The 22,494-nt window shown below is 42.3% G+C and overlaps 1 protein-coding gene across 1 annotated transcript in view; it reads right to left on the reverse strand.

Annotated features, from left to right (window-relative positions):
- Positions 1-22,494, reverse strand: part of LOC114658639 (interferon-induced protein 44-like) — a 636,217-nt gene that overhangs the window by 301,675 nt on the left and 312,048 nt on the right. The window contains exon 4 of the mRNA XM_051932770.1: positions 21,309-21,480. Within this exon, the coding sequence (XP_051788730.1) occupies positions 21,309-21,480 (172 nt within the window). The remainder of the gene's footprint in view (positions 1-21,308; positions 21,481-22,494) is intronic.

Raw genomic sequence — 22,494 nt, forward strand, 5'->3', positions numbered from 1 at the left:
AAGCCCAGTAGGGCCCTCCTCACTGTCCTGTTTCACTATTACGCAGGCAGAGCCATGGGGGACAGCTAGTTAATTATAAATACAAGATGGGAGACAATGAGCTAGAGGAAGTAACGTCTGAAAAGGTTATGGTTTATGTTGAGACAATATGTTTATCATGTAAGCACTATGCAATAGTAATGAAAAAGGCAAATAAAATGTTGGGTTATATCGTAAATACTTAAATATAAACTAATGGATGTTTTGTTCAGACCATATAACATTATTATAACATTATAAACATATTATAACATCCGGCGCCGCCATGAGTGGCAGCCTTTTCAGCAGCTCCGTGTATGACTGTATGTGTATGTATACTTTTCTACTATTATTCTTCTCTTTTTTATTGATCACTCCTATCACTTTATTTTATGTGGATTCGTTCCCTGGACACACTTACTTTTACAACGTGGGCATGGATTTTTACACGCCGAGACTCGCCTATTCAAGTACTCAACTTCGAGCGCTGAGAACAAATGCCAGTGCCGGTGTGGTTCCCTATTTACCTGACGAGGTAAGAAGGCGGTATCGTGGCAGCAGAGCCGGCACTAAGCTGAAAATGAAGCGGCTTGTGAGAAAGTGGCGTTTCAAGCCTTCGGTGCCTTCTGTGATTCTGGGGAATGTGAACTCAATCTCAAATAAGATCAACAAACTTGCTGCGCTGATGAAAAATGTCAGGACCTACAGAGAATGCAGTTTGTTGTGCTTTTGCGAAACGTGGCTAACTACCACCATCCCAGATGCCAACGTGGAGCTACCCGGTTTTAGCACAGTTAGAGCGGACAGAGATGCAAGTACCTGTGGGAAGCCCAAAGGAGGAGGACTCGCTCTCTATGTTAATACACGGTGGTGTAACTCTGGACATGTTAACGTCAAAATCTCCACTTGCTGCAGGGTCATCGAACTGTTGGCCGTAAGTTTACGTCCCTACTACTTGCCCAGAGAGTTTGGACACGTCATTGTTGTCATTGTTTACATCCCTCCTCGGGCGGACGAGGAGTCAGCGAGTGACATCATCCATTCTGCTGTTGCTAAGTTACAAACGCAGCACCCTGAGGCGCTTGTGCTAATCGCTGGAGACTTTAACCATGTGACGCTGGACAAAACATTACCTGCATTCTCCCAGTATGTGGACTGTAACACCCGGGGAAATAAGACTATTGATTTACTGTATGCAAACGTTAAAGACGCATACAGCGCCACCCCGCTGCCTGCGCTGGGGAAAGCAGATCATAACCTGGTTCTGCTTCAGCCTCACTATAAACCAAAAGTGAGAGTCCTACCTGTAACCACACGATCATTCAGGAAGTGGACCCCGGAGGCTGAGAATGCTCTGAGAGAATGTTTTGGAACTACAGACTGGGATATCCTGCAGGGATCTCATAGTGAGAACATTGAGGAAGTTGTTGACTGCACTACTGACCACATCAACTTCTCTATGGACATTGTAGTTCCAGTAAGAACTGTACGCTGCTATGCTAACAACAAGCCATGGATTACAAGTGACATCAAGGGCCCTTTGAACCAGAAGAAAAGGGCTTTTAAAAGCGGTGATCAGCATGAGCTCAAGCGCGTGCAGAAGGAACTCCGAGTCCAGCTCAGGGCGGCGAAGGAGCAGTACAGGAGAAAGCTGGAGCAGAAGTTGCAGAATAACAGCATGAATGAAGTGTGGGATGGGATGAAGATCATCACTGGCTGCAGCTCGAAGTGGGGTACCACCATCGAGAGAGACGTGAAGAGAGCAAACCAAATGAACAACTTCTTTAACAGGTTTGACCACCCTAACCCACTCTCACTGTCACCTCGGAGTACTGCACCCTCCACACATCCTTCTGCTGATACCAGCATAGGAAAGACATCCCCACCCATAATTACAACAGCGCAAGTGAGCAGAGAGCTGAGGAGACTTCGTGCCAGCAAAGCAGCGGGTCCAGATGGAGTATCGCCACGACTGCTGAAGGTCTGTGCGTCGGAGCTGGGGGGTCCTCTACAGCGCATCTTCAACCTGAGCCTGGAACAGGGGAGAGTCCCGAGGCTTTGGAAAACATCTTGTATCACCCCAGTCCCAAAGGTATCACGTCCTAGTGAGCTGAATGACTTTCTGCCTGTTGCTCTGACATCACATGTGATGAAGACCATGGAGAGGCTGCTGCTTCACCACCTTAGGCCACAGGTCCGCCACGCCCTTGACCCTCTGCAGTTCGCATACCAGCAGAAGGTGGGAGCGGAGGATGCCATCATCTATATGCTACACCGATCCCTCTCTCACTTGGACAGAGGCAGTGGTGCTGTAAGAATTATGTTTCTAGACTTCTCTAGCGCCTTCAACACCATCCAACCTCTGCTCCTTAGGGACAAGCTGACAGAGATGGGATTAGATTCATACCTAGTTGAATGGATCGTGGACTATCTTAAAGACAGACCTCAGTATGTGCGTCTTGGGAACTGCACGTCTGACATTGTGGTCAGCAACACAGGAGCGCCACAGGGGACTGTACTTTCTCCGGTCCTGTTCAGCCTATATACATCAGACTTCCAATTCAACTCGGAGTCCTGCCATGTGCAAAAGTTCGCCGACGACACTGCTATCGTGGGCTGCATCAGGAGTGGGCAGGAGGAGGAGTATAGGAACCTAATCAAGGACTTTGTTAAATGGTGCAACTCAAACCACCTACACCTGAACACCAGCAAAACCAAGGAGCTGGTGGTGGATTTTAGGAGGCCCAGACCCCTCATGGACCCTGTGATCATCAAAGGTGACTGTGTGCAGATGGTGCAGACCTATAAATACCTGGGAGTGCAGCTGGATGATAAATTAGACTGGACTGTCAATACTGATGCGCTGTGCAAGAAAGGACAGAGCCGGTTATACTTCCTTAGAAGGCTGGCAGATGCTGCAGATGTTCTATCAGACAGTTGTGGCGAGCGCCATCTTCTACGCGGTGGTGTGCTGGGGAGGCAGCATTAAGAGGAAAGACGCCTCATGCCTGGACAAACTGGTGAGGAAGGCAAGCTCTGTTGTTGGCATGGAGCTGGACAGTCTGACATCTGTGGCAGAGTGACGGGCGCTCAGCAGGCTCCTATCAATTATGGAGAATCCACTGCATCCACTTAATAGTATCATCTCCAGACAGAGGAGCAGCTTCAGTGACAGACTGCTGTCACTGTCCTGCTCCACTGACAGATTGAGGAGATCGTTCCTCCCCCAAACTATGCGACTCTTTAATTCCACCCGGGGGGGGGGGTAAACGTTAACATTTAACATTATACATAGTTATTGTCTGTTTTTTCACCTGCAATATTATCATTCTTTAATTTAATATTATTTATTGTATCAGTATGCTGCTGCTGAAGAATGTGAATTTCCCATTGGGATTTTAAAGTATCTATCTATCTATCTATCTATCTATCTATCTATCTATCTATCTATCTATCTATCTATCTATCTATCTATCTATCTATCTATCTATCTATCTATCTATCTATCTATAATGCACAGGTGACACCAAATCTGGAGTGTTGTGTGCAGTTCTGGTCAACATGCTACAAGAAACAAAGTAACACCTGAAACTATGCAGAGGAGAGCCACCAAGTGCATTATGGGACTTAAGGATATGTGCTACTGTGACAGAATCAGAGAGTTTAGTTTAGTCTTAAGTAGAGAAGACTGCATGTGGATCTCATTCAGGTGTGAAAAAATTCTGAAAGGCGTTGATAAAATATATTTGCTTCATCTTTTTGTTATTTAAGAAGTCTTATTTAAGGAGTCTGGCAAATGGATAGGTGGAGGTGTATGTCTCATGGTTAATAACAACTTGTACAACAGCAGGAATATAAGTGTATTATGACACAACTGCTCACCTGGGGCCTCATGTATAAAGGGTGTGTATGCGTACGCCCATTTCCACACTTACTTCGAGATGTATAAAAACTAAACTTGGCATAAAGCCACGTGAATTCTCACACCAGCCTTACCCTGTGCATACATAAGTTTCCACTCGGTGCAAACTACCGGCACCCAGTGTCAAAGCAGTGCTACTGGCCCTGTGTGGTTTCCTATTATTTTTTAGATTCACATCCCTGATGTGGCAATATTAAATACACTAAAATTGACAGCATATCATTTATAAATTTAAGGCATCTGATTGTAATCAACCTGTAACAATATAATGGTCCACGGAATGGCCAAACTATTCCAAATACCATAGCTGCTTTAGCGTTGTTATTCTCAGTGCACTACTCAGACTATTTTAACCCACTGTATCTGAGTGCAGAATCACAGCTCTACAGCAGCTGGTCAGAAAGCTCTACGTTGAACTGTGTCAAAAGCGTAGAGGATAATTGGGACACAGCTTCAGAGAACATTTATAACCCATGCAGCCTCAGCAATGCACACAGTCTATTTGAACTTTTCCCATTTGGCAAACACTTCAGAGCCTTTCCTGCATGAACTTTGAGGTTCAGAAACAGTTTACAATTGTTTATGATTACCTATACAGTTGTAATATTGCACAACCTGAGCCACTTCATGAACCATTTGCACTATCTGGACTATTTGTACAAGTTTTTTGTACTGCATTCTGTTGAATCTCATTGTACCATACAATAACAATAAAGGAATTCAATTCAATTCAATTAAAGAGAGCACATATTTACAGATGATGACGACTGGCTTCTAAGTCGATTTAGATTTACAAGAGCTATCTTCTTGGAGCTCTTGATATCATTTTAAAGATGAAATGCATTAAAGTATATATATTACATTACACAGAAAAATTTTGAAATTCATTTAAATAATGTATACTTTTAATAATGAAACATGTGGGCACAGTGGCACAGCGGTAGCAATGAGATGGTGCCCAGTCCAGGGATTGGTCCTGCCTCCCTCACTCTGCATGTTTACTGGTACTGGATGGATAGATGGATAGAATAAACATGTACTATGAAGTATTTCAATGTTCCTTTGAAGAATCGGCTTTCTAAGCTTACAGATGGTTTGACATTTATTAGAGAGCTTATTGTGTGGCAATTAGTTACTTGGAGAAAGGAAAGGAAGGACAGGAATTGGGGTTAGTATGTTTGAGAGAGACAGTACTGCTGCAATAAATTATTTCATTGAAGGTCGCGCACATCCCAGGAAGCATCTTGCTGGAGGCAGGAACAATCTCTGGACAGGGTGCCAGCTCATTACTACCACTGCTTTAGTTCATTTCATCATGAAAAAGATATCAAGTATACATTTTAGTATTTAAATTGTCCAGAGAGCTGTAATGTCATGAATGTAATGCATTCTGTGGTCTGTCGGAGTGAGAGAAAGCCCATTAAAGAAGCATGTAGTGATTCACACACATAGAAGAACACGAAGAATGCAACGCATTTTTAACATGCTACATTAGTTATGATGGGATCTGAGAAACCCTACTAAATTTAACATTGATTTTAAGATTAATTTTATGACGTTTTACTTTAATGACAAAATAAACTACGAGATTAAAGTGGACATTTCAACCTTTTTTTTCACTGTGTCCCTATCTTTTTTTCTTTTCTCTGTACCCTAATATGTTTCCTTATGACACATTCAGACAGTGGGCTATGACTTGCCTTTTCATGTTGACTTTGATATCTGACCACTTTTTTTATTTTGGGCAATGTGTGACTTTCTGAACTTCAACTTTCGAGCTTCTCCGCCACTCTGTATCACTTGTTCAACTTTCATTTGTTGTTTATACCAATGCTAAAGCCAATAAATAATAAGTTTTTCCTTGCTTTCACTTCGCATTCACTGAAATTCTTTTTTTTTTACATGCTTTTGCCATTGTCTTTTAACCAAACACTGAACAGGGAAGGTGATATTTATATTGATTTGCACATCAAAATGTGCAAAATTCTGGGAGGATTTGAGGTAGGATGGCAGGTGCATGCACGTGCGTTAAATTTCACACTGACCAGGATTTATGGAGCTGAAGAGCGTGGAAGCAGGCTTACGCACGTCTTTGTGCACCTGAAGTTTTTTGTGCGTACGCACATTTCTACTTTTGTCTGTACACCATGTTTTAGTGTGAATTCTATGCACAGTGGTATTGATGAGGCCCTGTTCTGGATCTCCTGATGATTAAAGGCAGACCTTTTCATATTCCTCAGGTCATTGTCACAGCTATGTATATTCCACCTCAAGTAGATGCCTAAACTGCACAGATGGAACTGTATGAGACATTAAATTATCACCAGAATGACATACCACCCTCACCATGGCCTGCAATTTCAAGAAATCTCAAAAAGGTAAGTCCAAATTGGTGTTTGCTGTGGCTTCCTATTTTGGACTTCTCATAAACAAAACAACACAAAAATCATAATCTAGACTTATCCAAACCAGAAGCCACAGGTAGATAAAACTATTTCTGATGCACTAAATACGCACACCGCTGTGTACAGTTCAGGGCTTATGTCTGGGAATATGGACAATTGCAAAGTCATCTCTTAGAATCTAAGAAGAGCTATCAAGTCAAGTCAAGTTGGGGAGCATGCACTGGTAAGGAGTGTTGCCGCACCCACCACACAATGGAACAGCTCAGGATCCTGGTTGGCAACCCCCCAGGAAGACACTCATTCCAGTCCCACTCTCTGGCAATGACCCTCTATCTTCCAGGAGGTCTCCCACATCACATTAGGATCGGCTGTCGCACCCAAATCCGCAAGTTCCTCACACAAACTGTATGCAAACTCGTTAGAAACAGCCTGGTCTTTGAGTTTGGCCAAGTACAGGCTCATTTTCCTAGTAGGTGGTAACCTACTGGACCCAAGCTGGTTCCTAAGAGTAGCGACAACAAGTCTGTGGTCAGAATTCACAAACTGGGCACTTCTGTGGACCCTGCAGTTTTTCAAGAGCCTCCAGTGTCTGCCCACAAGGATGTGATCGATCTCCTTCACTGCACCACCAGTACTGGAGTACCAAGTCCAATGATCAGGGGTGGAACCAGGATCCAGGGATTCGTAGCCCCTGACCTATTGCAAAGTCAAGGAACATGAAGTCCCCCATGACCAGAGGAGTGTCACCTCGTAGGCACCCATCAACCACCGAGCAAAATTGCGAATCACTGAGACATCACTCACTGCAGTCGGAGCATACACAGAGACAACAGACAAGGCACTCAGGGAGTGCCGTAATCTAGGAAGAACTATGATGCCACTAAACAATGATACGGGGATACAGGGAAAGTGTTATCTGAAAAATCCTATTCTAAGTGCATGTTGCAAGGTCTTGGGGCAATAGCAGACTATAAAATAACTATTCTCATCTCAGTGAGTGCTGACACCTCTCTGGCAGACAAGCTTAATGATTTCTATGTGTGCTTTAATGTGAATGCCTCTGACAGCAACCAGTGGTACAGCACATCTTAGTTTGAGAGAACAGCTCAGTGAGGAAACAATGCTCACTTTGTTAGAAAAGGCCCTATGAAGTGCTTTCAGGAAAGTGAACACCTGGAAGATGGCAGATCGACATTCTGCAATGTGTATTCAAGATCTGTGCTGATCAGCTTGCACCGGTGTTCACGGTAATATGCAAATCTCTTCTTAGCCGAGGCTGTCATACCAACATGCTTTAAAAGATCCACCACTGTACCTGTAACTAAGAAATCAAGTCCAACCTATCTGAATGACTATTGTCCCATCGCACTATAGCAATAAAATACTTCTAGATGCTAGTCAAAAATCACATATGGTATTTTCTACCAAAAAGATCTGGATGCATTGCAGTTTGCATATTGTTCCAGTAGACTGAAAAAAATTGCTATCACCTTTATCCTTCATACAGCACTGGCTCACCTGGACAACAAGAGAAAAAATTATGTGTAAATGCTATTTATAGACTATAGCTCTGCATTTAACACGATCATCCCCCCACATAGCTCATCACCATTACCTGCGTCTGAGCATTTAACTGTGCAGCTGGATTCTCAACTTCCTGACCACATGCCGTTCCAGTGGATGGCCACATTACTCATTACTCACTCTCAAGACAGGTGCTCCACAGGGCTGTGTGCTGAGTCCTCTGCTGTACTCTCTCAGCTTGTATGACTGTACAGCTGTTCATGACTCTAACATTATTGTCAAGTTTGCTAATGACACAGCTGTGGTAAGTCTGATCTCTAACAACAATGAGCAGGCTTCTCTGGATAAAGTGGAGAGTCTGTCACTCTGGAGTCAGGACAACAGTGTACAACTGAAAGTCATCAAGGCAAAGAAGTTAATTGGTGTTTGGGAGAAAACAGCAGATGCATAACCACCCCATCAGTATTAACAGCACTCAGGTGGAAAGGAAGGACAGCTTCAGATACTTCAGTGTCCACATCACAGTGGGTCTAAACTGGTTTAAACATACCAACACCTTGGTAAAGTAGGCACACCAACATTTTTACCACCTCGGACGCCTCAAGGATTTTAGGCTGCCCACCCAATTACTAAACACATCCACCATTAAATGTGTCCTGACAGGAAGAATCACAACCTGGTTTGGAAGCAGCATGCAGGAGGACCTCAGGGCTCTACAGGAAGTAGTACAGTTGGTAGAAGGCATCACAGGGTGTGCACTCATTAACCTCCAGGTCATCTACACCAATCGATGTTGGACCAGGGCAAAGAAAATTATTAATGATACCAGCCATCCCAACATCGGAAAAATGCAGTACTGCAGTCAGGTAAAGGCTACGGCTACCAAAAGTCCAGCTCAGTTCAGAAAGACCGAGGAGGAACTTTAGTCCACAGTCCATACACTTGTATTTTTTTATTGGCCTTTTATTATTCTAATTAAAGGCACATTCATTTGAGGTGAGTAACTAAGCATTTCACTACTTATTGTAGTGTATATATAACTTGTATGTGATAAATAAGACTTGATTTGATTTGAAGTAAATCCAGCAGAATTGTTTCAACATATCGGTGAATCAATTACTTGATGACACCAATGGAAATTAAGGGGAAGTGCATTTAGGACAGAAGTCAGGCAGCACTTCTTGTTGTTGGAAACTGGAACAAACTACCAAGACATGGAGTTGAAGCAGAAATCTGCATAGCCTTTAATAAGAATCTGGATGAGATGTTGGGACAGCTGAGCTATTAGCTAAACAAATGAGCTTGATGGAGTGAATGGTCTCCTCTCGTTTGTTAAATCTCTTATGTTCTTAGGTGCATGTACTTGTCATTTTGTTACTTAAGTACACTTAATATTAGATACTTTGAAATATATTAATATCTTATAAATCTTGAAATATATTAATATCTCATAATATTAGATTACTTAATCTAATTAATTAATCTAATTAAGTAATTTTCTCATGGGCACCTTTCATTTTTACAGAGTCACTTTCCAGAAGGGTATATTTACCTTTATTCAAATATGGCTATTAGATACTTTATACAACGCTGTGTACTTTTGTAGTTAATGTGACTTTCAGAATATTGAAAGCAGGTGGGCATTGCTGACTGTCAGGCGTGTTCAACCACATACTTCCACAGACTTGAATGTAGCGTGGTCTCTTCTAGGTGACAGAGGTTCCCTGGATGCATTGGAGTCTGGAGTTGCCACAGTAGCACAAAGCAGAAGAGTCACATGAAAAAGACTGGGTGGGGTGTCAAAAATAGGAAAGCCCAAAGTTATGCAAAGAGAAGGAAGAAGGACAATCAGCTTTTACTTGGCAGATTGGAAAAACCAGATAATCAAAAACTGAAAGTTATTGCCAGGGCAGGAGTGACCCATGAAAGTGATACCAATCTTTGAAGAAAGACAGTCATTTGCCTTTACTGGTTAGATGCTAGTGGTGGTAATCTGAATAATATGATGAAAACTGGAACCAGTGTTCTGTATTTCAGGAAAGCATTGAGTGACTGCATCATTTATCAGCAACAACTGGATAAAATAATTGCTTTTAATCAAACTCATATCATGTCTGCTGAAGCGAACTTTGGCTTTTGGAGTTTGTAGGATGTTTAATGGGGTCATACCTAAGCCTAACCCTAAATGTTTGGTATGTCAGGGATTGTAAAAATTGTGAATATATTCTATCATGGTTAAGAATATTAGTTATGTGTGTGTGTACACTGTAGGGTGATCTTCACCTGTTGGGATGGATGGTTTACTGTTACTGTTTACATTGTGACCAGTTTCAAAATAATAACCAATGAGTTATTTTACACTAGTGAAAAGCACAGATCCACGATCCTCAAATAAAATGCAAATAAAAACCAAGTTACAGATTAAGATCTGTTTATACTTCTTATTTTTTCTCAGTAGTTTATTCACTTCCCTTAGAAGTAATAATGCCTTTTGTTACTTATGGTGGCTCATTTAAAGCAAGCAGAACGTTTCTATTTTGGCAACAAATAAAAATACAGCTTGACATCAATAACATTGCTGATGTACCTTTGCTAAGTAGTGATCTTCAAAGAATCGTTGATGTAAGGATATAAAAGCAATGCTCTCATATGGTTGGATGATTGACTAATTGACAATGTTCTTGATTATCACAGTGTGTTTCTGTCTCTGGGGCATTCTTATATTCTGTGTCTTGGGTGATGGACAGTGCACATGGGTGGGCATTGCGGCTTGGATGGGACAAGGAACAATACTGGGCTGGGAGGCCAATGTGATGCAAGGACAGAAGGAGACAACCTGTCAGGACTATATGCTGCCCCAATACACTAGATGGCAACATCCCTGGGTCAGGATTCCCACACATACATACAAGTATGGCATACTGGGACCTGTAGTCCCATTGTGCAGCTCTGTTGGGTTTCTGTGGGAGCCTATAGGGGGAGCTACATGGATTAGTAATTCCTACTTTGTGGGGCTTCTGTTTGACCTAAAAGTGCTTTCAATGGGTTATGCCCTGGCACTAGAAGTACTCCTGAGTCCAACATAAAAGAAGCCGATCGACATCATCCAGGAGATTCAGTGTTGGATGGAAGATAACAAAGAAATTAAAGAAGATAAGAAGAGTTGTGTTGTGTTTATGTAACTGTCGAAGCCTTTTGGAAAGGTACTTGTGCTAATAAACCTCTTAATTAAACTGGGACTTGTGTTGGTGAGGCTGTGTCTGAGGTTTGGGGTGTTGTGTTGCCCCCTAGTGGTCACACCTGGAACTTAACGTACATGACTGTGAGACATTGTGTTTGTTTGCAGCTCAATTAGTCTATATTTAGGATTACGTTTTACTTGTCAGTGTAGTTCAGCAGGATGTGTGACATCAAAAGGCGAGATATAAACAACAGTGAACTTTCTGCACGATTGTAGGCATGCCTTTCTCAAACTTTGTTATTCTTGTATTGTGTATGTGTTGCTTAGCAGATGGCACTACTCTTATTGCTCTCCTTCATATAATTATGGTGTTCATTGTCACTGAAGTGCCCTCTGTGACTTGCTTGATGCTCAGTACATGTTGCTTTTCTTTTTTTCTGTCTGCTGTGTCACTTTGCTTGCCTATCACTTTGCTGTTATAAACCCACGACCACAGCTGAGACTTCTTTACTTCATCAAGTTGCTAGGACTCAAATCCAAGTCGATGGCACATAGTAGTAGAAGTATCAGGTCATTAGCTTTCGAATGAGACCAAGATCGAGGTTCTAGTCCTAGTAATTTGTACGTTTTTAAGTAATAATGTGACAGACGTAAAAGATTGTAGACTTTTATATGTATATATTTGCTGCTCACATAAAACACTTAATCATTACAGTCTAACACAAAATCAATTAAGCTTCAGGGATATCAATTTTTCCAGTTAGGAAGCATAAGCTTTGGTGCAAATGGAGGGAGAGGTAACAGCTTGACACCCCCCAAAAAAGGAATGGTGGCCACAGACAGTTGTGCTGTCCTTATCCTTCCTGACTGATTCTTCTCTAATATGCGTTTTGCTAGTGTCCTTGTCACTACTGGTAGCATGAGGCAGTACCTGCAGCTGATTCAAGATGCCCAGGTGGTCCAGCTCCTCCAGGATGACATATCAATACGTACTGTTGCAAGGAGGTTTGCTGTGTCTCTCAGCACAGTCTCAAGAACATGGAGGAGATACCAGGAGACTGACCATTATATGAGGACAGGTAGACAGGGCTGTAGAAGGGCATCATTGGGATTAATAAAGTATCTATCTATCTATCTATCTATCTATCTATCTATCTATCTATCTATCTATCCAGTGATCCTGTATCTGCTCCTTTGTGTGAAGAGAAACAGGAGGAGCACTGCTAGAGCCCTACAAAACAAACTCCAGCTGGCTACTAGTTTGCATGTTTCTGACCAAACTGTGAGAAACAAACTACATGAGGGTGGCATGAGGGCCCGATGTCCTTTAGTGGGACCTATGCACACAGCCCAACACTGTGCAGCTTGATTGGCCAGAGAATACCACAACTGGCAGCTCTGTCACTGGCACCCTGTTCTCTTCACAGATGAAAGCATTGTCACACTGAGCACATGTGACAGACATAAAAGAGTCTGAAGACAATGTGATGAATGTTATGCAGCCTGCAACATCATCTAGCACGACTGGTTTGGTGGTGGGACAGTGATGGTTTGGGGAGGCATATCCTTGGAGGGTCACACAGACCTCTACTTGCTATGCAACAGTACCCTGACTGCTGTTAGATGAAAGCCATTTTCAGACCTTATGCTGGTGTAGTCTGCCCTAGATCCTCCTGGTGTAGGACAATGCCCAGCCTCATGTGGACAGAGTGTGCAGGCAGCTCTTGGATTACAAAGGCATTGATTCCATTGACTGGCCAGCATATTTCCCTAATCCAACTGAGAACCTCTGGGACATTATGTATTGGTGCATCCGATGCCACCATATGGTGCCAGAGACTGTCCAGAAGCTCACTGATGCCCAGATCCTCCAGGACACCATCCACCATGTCATCAAGAGCAGGCCCAGATGTTGTTGGCTGTGTATACAGGCACGTGGGGGGCCATACACACTGCTGATGAAATTCACACAAGTTGATCAGACTGTGATTTCAATTTTTGACTTTGATTTTCAGTGTGATGTTGAATCCAGCCCTCAGTGGGTTGGTAATTTTGGTTTCCATTGACTGTTGTTACACCTTTTTGTTCTCATAGAATTACACAGTATTGGTCAATAATATAGTGTATATATATATATATATATATATATATATATATATATACATATATTGTGGTGCCCGGCGGGCGTCCATGCCCGGCCGGGACGCCCAGGAGGAGTGGAGGAGGGCTTGTGCCTCCTCCAGGACACGAGAGGGCGTCCTCCCTGGTGGCTTTGGGGACCACGGGTACGGAGCTTGGAAGCTCAACCCTGTAGGGACCCATGGTCACCGCCAGGGGGCGCCCCAATGCCTTGGGAGTGTTGGCCCTCAGTACTTCTGCCACACCGGGAAGTACTGGGGGGAAGAGCCTTGAAGACACCCGGTGGACTTCCGGCTTCACCATGGGAGCTTCCGCCACACAGGGGTGTGGCTATGAGCCCTCAGGATCCACCTGGAGTCCTTCCAGGGGGAATAAAAGGGGCCGCCTCCCTCCAGTCAACAGCGAGAGTCAGGTGGAAGAGGACAAAGCTTGGTGGAGAGGAGTGGAGGCAGACCAAAGACTGAGAAAGGCATTGTGCGTGTGGCCAGGACTTAAGGGGTGATTGGTGCTGAGGCACTGGGTATGTGCACTATATATTGTATAAATAAACACGTGTGTGGTAAAACCATCATGTCTGCCTGTCTGTGTCCGGGCTGTTCCCCACAATATATATATATATATATATATATATATATATATATATATATATATATATATATATATATATATATAAATAAATAAATATAGGCCAGCAGGTGGCCGACCCAGGAGCAAGCCTTTGCTCTCTGGGAAATAGTGGCCTCATGGCTAAGGCCATTTGAGAACTCCACTTTTCAGATAGTCCAGCAAGTTGACTGTTTTCTCTTGTTAGAGAATATTCCTGAATATTTCACCCAGATGGTCTGGGGAGACTTCCGAAACATGGGCAAGCTAATCAAGCTCGTTGAAATATCCAAGACAGCCTCACAATCTGGGAGAGCAGAACCATCCATTAGTGAACAGCATGAGAACTATGTCCCACACAATCTACCTCTTCTGTACAAACCAGAGCTTGTATCGGAGTCCCTGGATCCCTGGGCATGCAACTTACTCTGGAATAAGGACTGATGCAGGTGTAGAGAGAGATGAGGTTTATGTGCACTTTCAAACCCCCTAATGGTGTCCCATGTTGGGGTAGTAATTGTTACTGGGTTTAAAGTTGAAGCCCTCTTTGATTCTGGCAGCAACATATTCATTGTTGATTGCTGATACGTACTACCACCACAGTGGATAAAAATAAAGACCAGTATAACTTGTATACATGGAGAAATCTGACAATATAAAACCGCCTTATGTTTCATCAGCCAAGAAGGATCAATGAGAAAATTCCCCATAGCGGTCCTGCCTAATCCACCTTTTGTTGTGATTCTTGGGCAGGACTGGTCTAACAATAAATGCAGTATAGTACTGACTACTCCAAGACCAAATTTAAGTATTATAATAGATGGGAATGATTCATCTCAAGCTGTCTCCATGCCATATACTCAGCCAGTGGAGAACATTACGGAAAAGTAAGAGACGGATGTGGAGGTTCCTGGACCATTGCAGGCGGAAACAACATCACCCAGTGCCTTGACCAGTCAGGATCAATCCCCACCCCTTGAGGTCAGACCAGACCCTCTCTCTGAGATTCAATTTCAATTCAAAAAAACAGCAATGGATCAACGACTCCCTAAAATTTGCTGAGAATGCAGTCATGCTAGTCAATGGCCAACTCACTCATCAGCCCATGCCACAGGGTCCTCACTTTGTGATAGAGAATGATCCATTATATTGGGTCACAGAGCATGAGGGAGGGGTGCGGAAGCTGTTGTTAATCACATGAACCCACAGGCGGTAGGTCTGTGAACTGGCGCACCCCCACCTCCTAGGAGGCCATTTGGGCACCGAAAAAACTTTAGAGTGTATTAAGCTCCGATTCTTGTGGCTGGGAATTAATGAGGAGGTTTGCCGTTTTTTGTATCTTTTGTCCAACATCTTTTATTTTTTATTTTATTATATATTATTTTATTTATTTAAAATATTATTTTATATATTATATATTATTTTATTTTTTATCTTTTTTACAACAAATTCCTAGGAGGAACTGTGATCCTCTCATTCCCCTTCCCTTGATTGATGTCCCTTTTGAAAGGATTGGGATCAATATAGTAGGACCCCTGGAGACCTCAGCCCAAGGTCACAAATATATATTAGTTTTCGTGGATTATGCGACCCGATATCCAGAAGATGTTCCTTTGTGTTCAGCTACATCTAAGGTTATCGCATGGGAACTTGTAGGGGTATTTGCATGAGTCGGCGTCTCTAAGGAAGTTCTTATGGATCAAGGGACGCCTTTAACCTCAGAGATGTTCAAGGAGATGGCCAAGTTACTTAAAATAAAACACATAAAGACTGTGGTGTATCATCCTCAAACTGACGGTCTAGTTGAAAGGTTTAATCAGACTCTCAAGGAAATGCTTCGAAAGGTGGTCAGCAGGGATGGGAGGAATTGGGATCAGCCCTCCCCCTTGTTCTCTTTGCCTACCGGGAAGTCCCACAAGCCTCTACGGGGTTCTCACCCTTTGAATTATTATATGAACGACAACCCCAGGCTATATTGGATATTTTCAAAGAAGGATGGGAAGGAGAGGCTCTTTCCTCTAATAATATATTGGAGTATATTGTGCAGTTACGCAATAGATTTGGGAATATTTGACCAATACTAAAAAGTCACATGGAGGAGGCGCAAGCAGCACAGGCCCACTATTATAATTGTGGCACGACTCTCTGAGAATTCCATCTGGGGGATCATGTCACGGTGTTAGTCCCCACTTCCTATTCTATTGCTAGCCCATTGGCAAGGCTACCCTACGAAGTTAAGGAGAGGAAAGGACTCATCGATTATTTGATGAAACAACCCAATCGTCAGGCGAGTGAGCGGATATATCATGTGAACTTGCTGAAACCATGGAAGGAAAGGGATCTCTCCTCTCATCAGCACTGTTCATTCTTTGCTCAGACCAACATACTTAACTTTGGTATAGAATTAAAATCAAGACAGAGATGGGAGTTCAAAGCAGTTGTTATCCCATCTGTCCTGGAGGCAGTAGACAAAAAACTAGGAAGGACCTCTCTAATCGCCCATGACATTGTGACAGAACCCAGGGTTATAGTCCAAGAGCGCCCCTATCATCTTTGTGAGGCAAAGAAAGCAGAAGTGGAGCTTGAAATCAAGCGCATGCTGGACTTAGGAGTTATAGAGGAGAGTCATAGTCCCTGGTCGAGTCCAATAGTCTTGGTTAGTAAGCCTGATGGAAGTTGGAGGTTTTGCAATGACTTATGTCGAATTAATCAAGTCTCCCAATTCGATGCTTATCCAATGCCTCAAGTGGATGACCTCCTTGACAGGCCTGGACAGGCAAATTATTTGAACTCACTTGACATGATGAAGGGGTACTGGCAGGTTCCTTTAATGGACTCCGCAAAGGTCAAGACCCCGTTTAGCATCCCTAGTGGACACTGGCAGTATTGTGTCCTTCCATTTGGGTTACACGGGGCACCTGCAGCTTTCCAGCATCTGGTGGATAAAGTGCTCTTCCCTCATAACGCATATAGTGCTGCCTATTTGGATGACGTTGTCATTTATTCCAGCACACGAAAGGAACACCTACAGCACGTCCGAGCTGTATTACGGACGCTTGGTGTTTTTTTGGGTTAAAAGAAGCCAAATATTTAGCTACCTGGTGGGCTGAGGTACTGTAAAGCCACAGTGGTCAAAAATAGATGCCATTTTTAAATGGCCCCATCCGCAAACCAAGCAGCAAGTCCAAGCATTTCTCGGTTTAGCCCGGTACTACCGTTGGTTTGTACCTCGGTTTTTGGAGAGAGCAGCTCCCTTGAGTGGTTTAACAAAGAAGAGGGCACCTAGAGAAGAGGGCACCTAACATCATGGTATGGACTGATATGACAGAGGCTGCATTTGGTGACTTAAAACAGGCCATGATGTCAGCACCAATATTGAAAGTGCCTGATTTTTCACTTCCTTTTTAGTCGATGGTGTTGAACACCCCATCATGTTTCTGAGCTGGAAACTGTTGGATTGAGAGACCAGGTATGTGGCGGTGCAAAGAGAAGCCCTCGCGATTAAACGGGCGATTACTCAGTTGAGGTACTACATTTTGGGCTGTAAGTTTACTCTTGTTATGGATCATGCACCCTTAAAATGGATGGCCCTGTACAAGGAGTCGAATCCGTGGGTCACCAGGTGCTTTCTTGACCTTCAACCTAGTAAGTTTTCACTCATTCATCATATGGGCTCTCTCCATGCCTCTCTGAAGTTCATGACCTCTCGGTCAGAGACACCTGACCTAATGGGTCTGGGCTATGGTGGGGGGGGGGGTGCCTTGTCACACATGTGTGAATAGGAGATGGCTAAAAGGCCTGAGTAATAGTAACTCCACACCAGACCAGGGGGTGGCAAGGTGCACTAACTGTCTTTCTCAATCCCTTGCAGAGAATTATCAGGAAATCCCGCACGTTTCCGGCACCTCTGATGCTCGGGGTTCCGATTTTATTTACGGTACAGGAAACACTAACCTGTACCACTGTCTTCATGTGGGTGAAGAGCAGGGCTGAGACAAGGGTGAGGAAAACAAGGCACTTGCCTCAGGTGAACAATGGGAAAGGGCGCCAAATTGATGAAAAATGCAAATGAATAAATTGCAAAATAAAAAAGAAAAAAGTCAAAAGTATTGTTGCAATGTTCATCAAATACCTTAAGCAAACTGACAGTTTGCACCGGACACTTTCGCTCAATACATTCATGTATGAGATATTAATAGATTTGAAAAATAAGCAATCATTGCAATGTGCTGAAATTAAAAGCATATTGAAACAAATAAATTTGAAATTCTTATGTATGTTATCTACATGGAAATTAATATTGCAAGAAGTTGATAAAATAAACAAAGCTTCGCAATCAAATCCAATAACTATAATTAAAGCTTCACATATTATAGAAGGATTATCTAATTCCTTGCAGCAAATGAGAGACACCATGTGGGAAAATATTTTTTCTAAGAGTGAAAATATGGCTTCAGAAATGGAATTGTCTACAGATTTTGAAAACAATCGAAGAAAAATCATTAAATTAGATGATCAATCTCAGCAATCAGTTCCTTATAATGGTAAATATTTATTTAAAGTAGAAATGAAAGGAGTAATAGATATTTTAATATCACAACTTAGATGGAGATATGAAAAACTATATGGGATTTCGTCTGATTTCGAAGTTTTAACAGGTGAAAAATTAAGGTCAATGGATACAGAAATTTTTAAAAAAAGCAGCTTGTGATTTATCCCTTAAATATCCAAACGATAAAAAATTCTGCAGAATTCTTATCAGAAATAATCAGTTTCAAAAATCAGGCAATGATATTAATTCCAGCTACAAGCAGCTACAAGTTCAGATCTTTTAAAAATGATTCATGAATAGAGTTTAGTTCAGTCCTATCCAAATTTAGAAGTTGCATTGAGAATATTCCTAACGCTACCTGTTACTGTAGCTTCTGGTGAAAGACGCTTTATTAAACTACAATTTATCAAAACATTCAAGATTGTCACTTGCTCAGGAAAAATGGTCAAATATGGCAATTTTATCAATTATCAATCGAACAGGAATTGACAAAACAAATTAATTTAGATAAAATAGTTGATGAATTTGCTTCACTAAAAGCAAGAAAAGATTTTATATTGGGCATTGATTTAATTATTTATTTATTGTAATTATATTAAATTTTGTTTTGTCTAAAGTATTATTGATATTATTTTGTCTCCATCCATCCATTATCTAACCTGCTATATCCTAACTACAGAGTCACAGGGGTCTGCTGGAGCCAACCTCAGCCAACACAGGGCACAAGGCAGGAAACAAACCCCGGGCAGGGCGCCAACCCACTGCAGTATTTTTGTCTCTATTATTAAATTAAATTACTGAAAAAGTTGTAATATTCTAATTTATCTCATATGTAATACTTATTTTGTTTTTCTTTTGGTGAAGTTTGTGTGATTTTATTTTTAATATGTTCAGTTTTATGTTCCTATTATTATTGTACTATTACTGCATTCTGTGATTTTTTATTTACTAATTAATACATTTATTTTGTTCTCAAAATCATTTATTTATTTATTTTTATTTAATACTTATTAGTAATATAAAACTATCATAGGGGCGCAAATTTATCCTCCTGCCTCAGGTGAAAATACCTCTAGGCCTGGCTCTGGTGAAGAGTCCCACGCTGAGCTTCTTCAGGTATCTCCCATGTCACCTTCAGCGTTCTTAAGCCAATCACCTGAAGGTATCTGACACACACCATCCAATCCCTTACCTGCTTCATGGACCACCTCCTCCTCCCTTTGGTTGGTCCTGATATGGACATGAGAGTCCAGGTGGTCCTCCTCCAGCGCTTGCCTTTTGGAGAACAGAGGCCTTGGGTCTCTGAGCTTACCCCGCCATCACTTCATGGATCGGCGTGTTTCGGCTATAACAGCGGATCCGAACACTCGCCATCTATGAGGCAGGTGTATGGGACTGACAAACAACCTTCCAATGGCAGGCAAGCATGGGAGCAGTGCTTCTGTGGGCCTCTGCAGTTTCGTCACATTCTGCTGTGCTGCTGCTACGTGTGTGCTCCTTGCTGCCATATGGCATGTGCGCACCTCATTCTGCTGTGTTGGGTTGGCCATAATTTTTATTTAAACTGGGGCTCCTGCCAGCAGATGTCCTGGAAGTCCCATCTGGGATGGCACTTGTGAAACCCAGGGTCGCTCCAGCCACCCCAACCCCGACACAGACAGGCAGAGATATGAGTTTGCTACACAACACGCATTTATTTAGGTGGGAAAGCACTTCTCTTCACTCCCCACAGCAGCACAATAAATATAAGCCAAGCACAGTCCTTTTCACCTCCACTTCTGATCAGCAGCTTTGTTCTTCCTGGAAGGACTCCAGGTGTCCAGTGACCTTCTTCTGGAAACACTTTCAGGTGTGGCAGAGTGCTGCCAAACAGGGCTCAATAAGCGTCCAGACACCCCCTGGTGGTGGGTATGGGCCCCAGCAGGGTTAAGTTTCCAAACCCACGGACCCACTGCAAGCCAAGGGGGCTGTCCTCTATTGGCAAGGGGAAAATAATGCCTTGAAAAAGCTCTCTCCTCCGGTCCTTCAATTTTTGAGGCATATCAGCTGGGAAAGGGCCCCAGCCACACACCACTATATATATATATATATACACACACACACACACACATATACACAGTTGAGAAGGAGGGAACAAAATACTGTGATTACTATGATCAACCTCTGTGACTAACGCGGTGAAGTGTAGTCAGGTTAGCCCATTTGAGGGACTGACTGTTACTACTTGAACCATGGTGGATGGACAGACCTGTACAGAAGCCACAATAAACTGATAAATATAAATTATTATTTATACATCTGCATAATATAAGAGGATCTATCTATCTATCTATCTATCTATCTATCTATCTATCTATCTATCTATCTATCTATCTATCTATCTATCTATCTATCTATCTATCTATCTATCTATCTATCCAGGTTAAAAAACAGGCAGAAGTGAAAACACACAAAAGCAGGAACAAAAATGAGGCAAAAGTATCAAAGGCACCAAATAAATTAAATGTAAATGGAGCAGGACATCGGTAAAGTTAGCTGATACAGGAGGTGAAGCAGAGTCCCAGGGGTCACCATTAAATGAATGGCCACAGGAGATCCTGAAGATCATCCTCTTATCTATACAACCTTTACAGCTGTGAACTTTCTTTTTCCTGAGAGATATAATAGTTATATAATGATTCCAACAAAGAGCTGAACTGGTAAATACATTTAATCTGCAATCCTGAAGCAAAGTCAGGAAGTCACTGCTTTCATATAATAAGTATTCAATATAAACTGCTGAGTGCATTTCATTTTAACAAACATTTCAAACTTCACTAAATTGTCTTATTAATATTAACAAACAACTGACTTTACAGCAGTGATGTGCACTATTAATGGCCCCAGTTATGCATGACAAATTAAAATACTCTCAAAATGTTTCATTAATGTCCCATCATCCTCTGTCAGGATACAGTTACTTACTCATGTTGTTCACTTCAGCCTGGATTGACTTAAACTTCTTAAGTAGATTTTGATCGAGGAGGTTGATTTTGTTTGCTTCAACTACGAAGACGACGCAATGCACCTTATCAGCCAGACTGGGCTTCTCTCTGTAGCGCCTGTCATTACTGGTTATCGGTGCCTTGGGATTGAACTGAAAAGACACAATCAGTTTAACATGAGACAGTCACACTGCCCTCGCTCACAAACATGTACAGATCTTCATGGGAGCCCACCTGCTTGTTATTACCAGTTCTGTATAGTTTAACACACACCAGGCACAGACCTTCACACTTGAGTGCTTATGTGTAAGTGCCAGAATGACTAAAAAGTAAGAAAATTAACGTTTACTTAATTATTCTAATGAATAATTTTTTGGCCGAAAGTTCTCAGTGTTTTTGTGTCAGAGAGAGGATGTGCAGCATTGTTCATAATGGCACTCAGTTTTGTCTTCATTTTCTCCTCCTCTACGACCTTCAAGGGGGTCCAGAGTGCATCCCATAGCTTGTTATTTCGGAGGGCCTTTCTTGAAGTGATGTTACCAGTCCAGCATACCAAACTGGCCATCACAGAGTTGTAGAAGATATGAAGGATGTCACTTAACACATTAAAGGAAGAAGACAGTCTCCTAAGAGAAAAAAGCCTGCTGCACCATTTCTTATGTAGTCCAAACTGTTACTGATGTGAATGCCCAAGTACTTGTAAGAGTAGACCACCTCCACATCCACTCCCTGAATGGAAACCATGTGTAGAGGGTCTTTGGAGTGGTGGAAGTCAATAATCAGTTCCTTGGTTTTGCTGATGTTCAGTTGCAGACAATTCTCAAAGTTCACCCCTGATTCCTCTCCTCAGTCCCACCCCCTTAACAACACACCCCATAAGTGGAGAATCATCTGAGAATTTCTACAGGTGACCTGACCTGCTGTTATATTTATAGTCTGAGGTGTACAGAGTGAAGAGTGAAGCAGACAGGCCTGTTCCTTGTGGTGCTCCAGTGCTGCTCACACAGACCTTGACAGTGACAAATCTCAGTCGGCTGCACATACAGTCTATTATCTTGTTTTATACTGTATGATGCACAAAGAAATAATAAACACAGTAACTCTTTTTATCTCTCTTGCACAAAACTGGTGACTACTTTATCCAAATGTATATTTTGCACCACAGA

This window comes from Erpetoichthys calabaricus, chromosome 10 (assembly GCF_900747795.2).
Source record: "Erpetoichthys calabaricus chromosome 10, fErpCal1.3, whole genome shotgun sequence".
Lineage (NCBI taxonomy): Eukaryota > Metazoa > Chordata > Cladistia > Polypteriformes > Polypteridae > Erpetoichthys > Erpetoichthys calabaricus.